The following is a 1745-nucleotide window of genomic DNA, read 5'->3' as shown; positions in this document are numbered from 1 at the left end:
CTGAGCTTTTGGTGATGCGCAGCGTCCATGTCACCGGCCAGGCGCAAGACGTGGGTACTATACCCTGCACCCACCTGCCCACCATTGCAGTGCTTGGTCGGACACAGGCAGAACCAGCCCTCTCAATGGCCCAGGTGAGTGAGCCGGCTGCTGCAAGTTACCTAGGCGCGAGCCTGACAAGTCCCGCAGGTCAGCGTGGTGGTGGGCCGTCAGTGGACCAGGCTAAGGGGTAAGGGATGGGGGCGGGCTCCCACAGCAGCAGGGGATAGGTGGGAAAAGGATGGAGAGCACCAAGGGTGGAAAGAGGAGGGGATCTGAAGCATCTGAAGGGGCGGGAAGTGGGGGATAGGGAGCATGGGAGAGAGAGGGAGCAGAGGGGATGGGGAGCACATGGGGGGTCGGAGGGCAGGCGTGTGGGCGGACCCCCGCACCACCTGGCCTGTCTTCTCGACCCCCCTCCTCTTCATCCTCCATCCTTCTTTTGAGCCACAAATGGGGGGAGTGCCCCTCGAAGTGGGACAGATCCTGGAAATGACCCCACCCCACTTTTTGCAGCTAGGAGGAAAGCTTGACCTCTGGGAATAGGGGGTGGGGTGGAGTAGGTTTCCTCCAGGGGAGGGAGCACCAAAATCCAGAATCTGGAAGACAACCTAGTCTGGTGCCTGAGGTCTGAAAACAAAGGCAGCTGGTGGATGGGGGCAGGAACTTTCGGTGTGAGGGCCTGGATTCAGGAAAGGACCCTAAGTCACTATGCCTTCACCAGTGCACTCTGTCTCCTGTCCATTTGCAGGTCTGTCCACCTGTCTGTTGCTCCCAGCACTCTGTGATGCTAGAAAGGAAGGAGAATCCAGTTCAGAATCCCTGAAGGTCTGTGAGAGGAGGGGCGCTGGACATGGACACAGGGCTAGGGGGAATATGGAGGGCAATGGCTGGGTAAATTTGGGAACTCCACAATTCTCCAACAAATATACACACAAAGCCATCCATGCTGGGAGTAGAGATGGTGACAGGGCCTGCCTGGGAACCCGTTGGCTCCTGTGTGGGAGGAATGGAGGGGTAAAGGGTGGGCAGAAGGCATAGTTGGAGGCCTGGCCAGGTTAGGGGAACCCTGTTGAGGGGTGAGATGCAAGTGCTATCCAGACCTGTGCACCACCACTCCTAAGTCCTCAGTCTCCCTTGTCTCCCCTACCCTCCAAGACAGAAAAATGAGGAGAATCTCAACATGGAAAAACTCTGCGGTGAAAATGAAAGAGAGCCTGAAAACCAAGGAAAGATGGACAATGAAGACGAGCCAGAGCCTAAGGGAGAGCCAGAAGTAGCTGCTCCTCTGGAAGACAAGGAAAAGTTAGGAAATGAGGGAAAGACAGAAAAGACAGGAAAGACAGATGAAGAAATGCTGAAAGATAAGGGAAAGCTGGAGAATGAGGGAAAGCCAGAAGAAGGAAAGCCAGCGAGTGAAACAAGGGCTGCAGGAAAGCGCCCAGCTCAGGATGATGTCCCCAGAAAAGCAAAAAGAAAAACCAACAAAGGATTGGCTGAGTATCTCAAGGAGTATAAGGAGGCCATACATGAAATGCATTTGAGCAATGAGGAGATGATAAGAGAGTTCGATGAGATGGCCAGGGTGCAGGATGAGGTGAAAAAATCCAAACAGAAATTGGGGGGTTTTATGTGGATGCAAAGAAGTTTACAGAATCCCTTCCACCCTAGGGGCCCAAGGGAACTTAGGGGTGGCTGTAGGGCCC

The 1745-nt window shown here is 54.6% G+C and overlaps 1 protein-coding gene across 1 annotated transcript in view; it reads left to right on the top strand.

Moving 5' to 3' along the window:
* Positions 1 to 1219: 1219 nt before the first annotated feature.
* The window catches only part of LOC103213137 (transcription elongation factor A protein-like 4), a 1622-nt gene continuing 1096 nt past the window's right edge, over positions 1220 to 1745 (top strand). The window contains exon 1 of the mRNA XM_007959016.1: positions 1220 to 1741. Within this exon, the coding sequence (XP_007957207.1) occupies positions 1223 to 1741 (519 nt within the window). The 5' untranslated portion in view covers positions 1220 to 1222. The remainder of the gene's footprint in view (positions 1742 to 1745) is intronic.

This window comes from Orycteropus afer, unplaced genomic scaffold (genome assembly GCF_000298275.1).
Source record: "Orycteropus afer afer isolate SDZICR_OR568_19922 unplaced genomic scaffold, OryAfe1.0 scaffold01321, whole genome shotgun sequence".
Classification (NCBI taxonomy): Eukaryota; Metazoa; Chordata; class Mammalia; order Tubulidentata; family Orycteropodidae; genus Orycteropus; species Orycteropus afer.
Note: the sequence above shows the minus strand (reverse complement) of the source record. Positions and strands in the feature narration are given on the sequence as shown.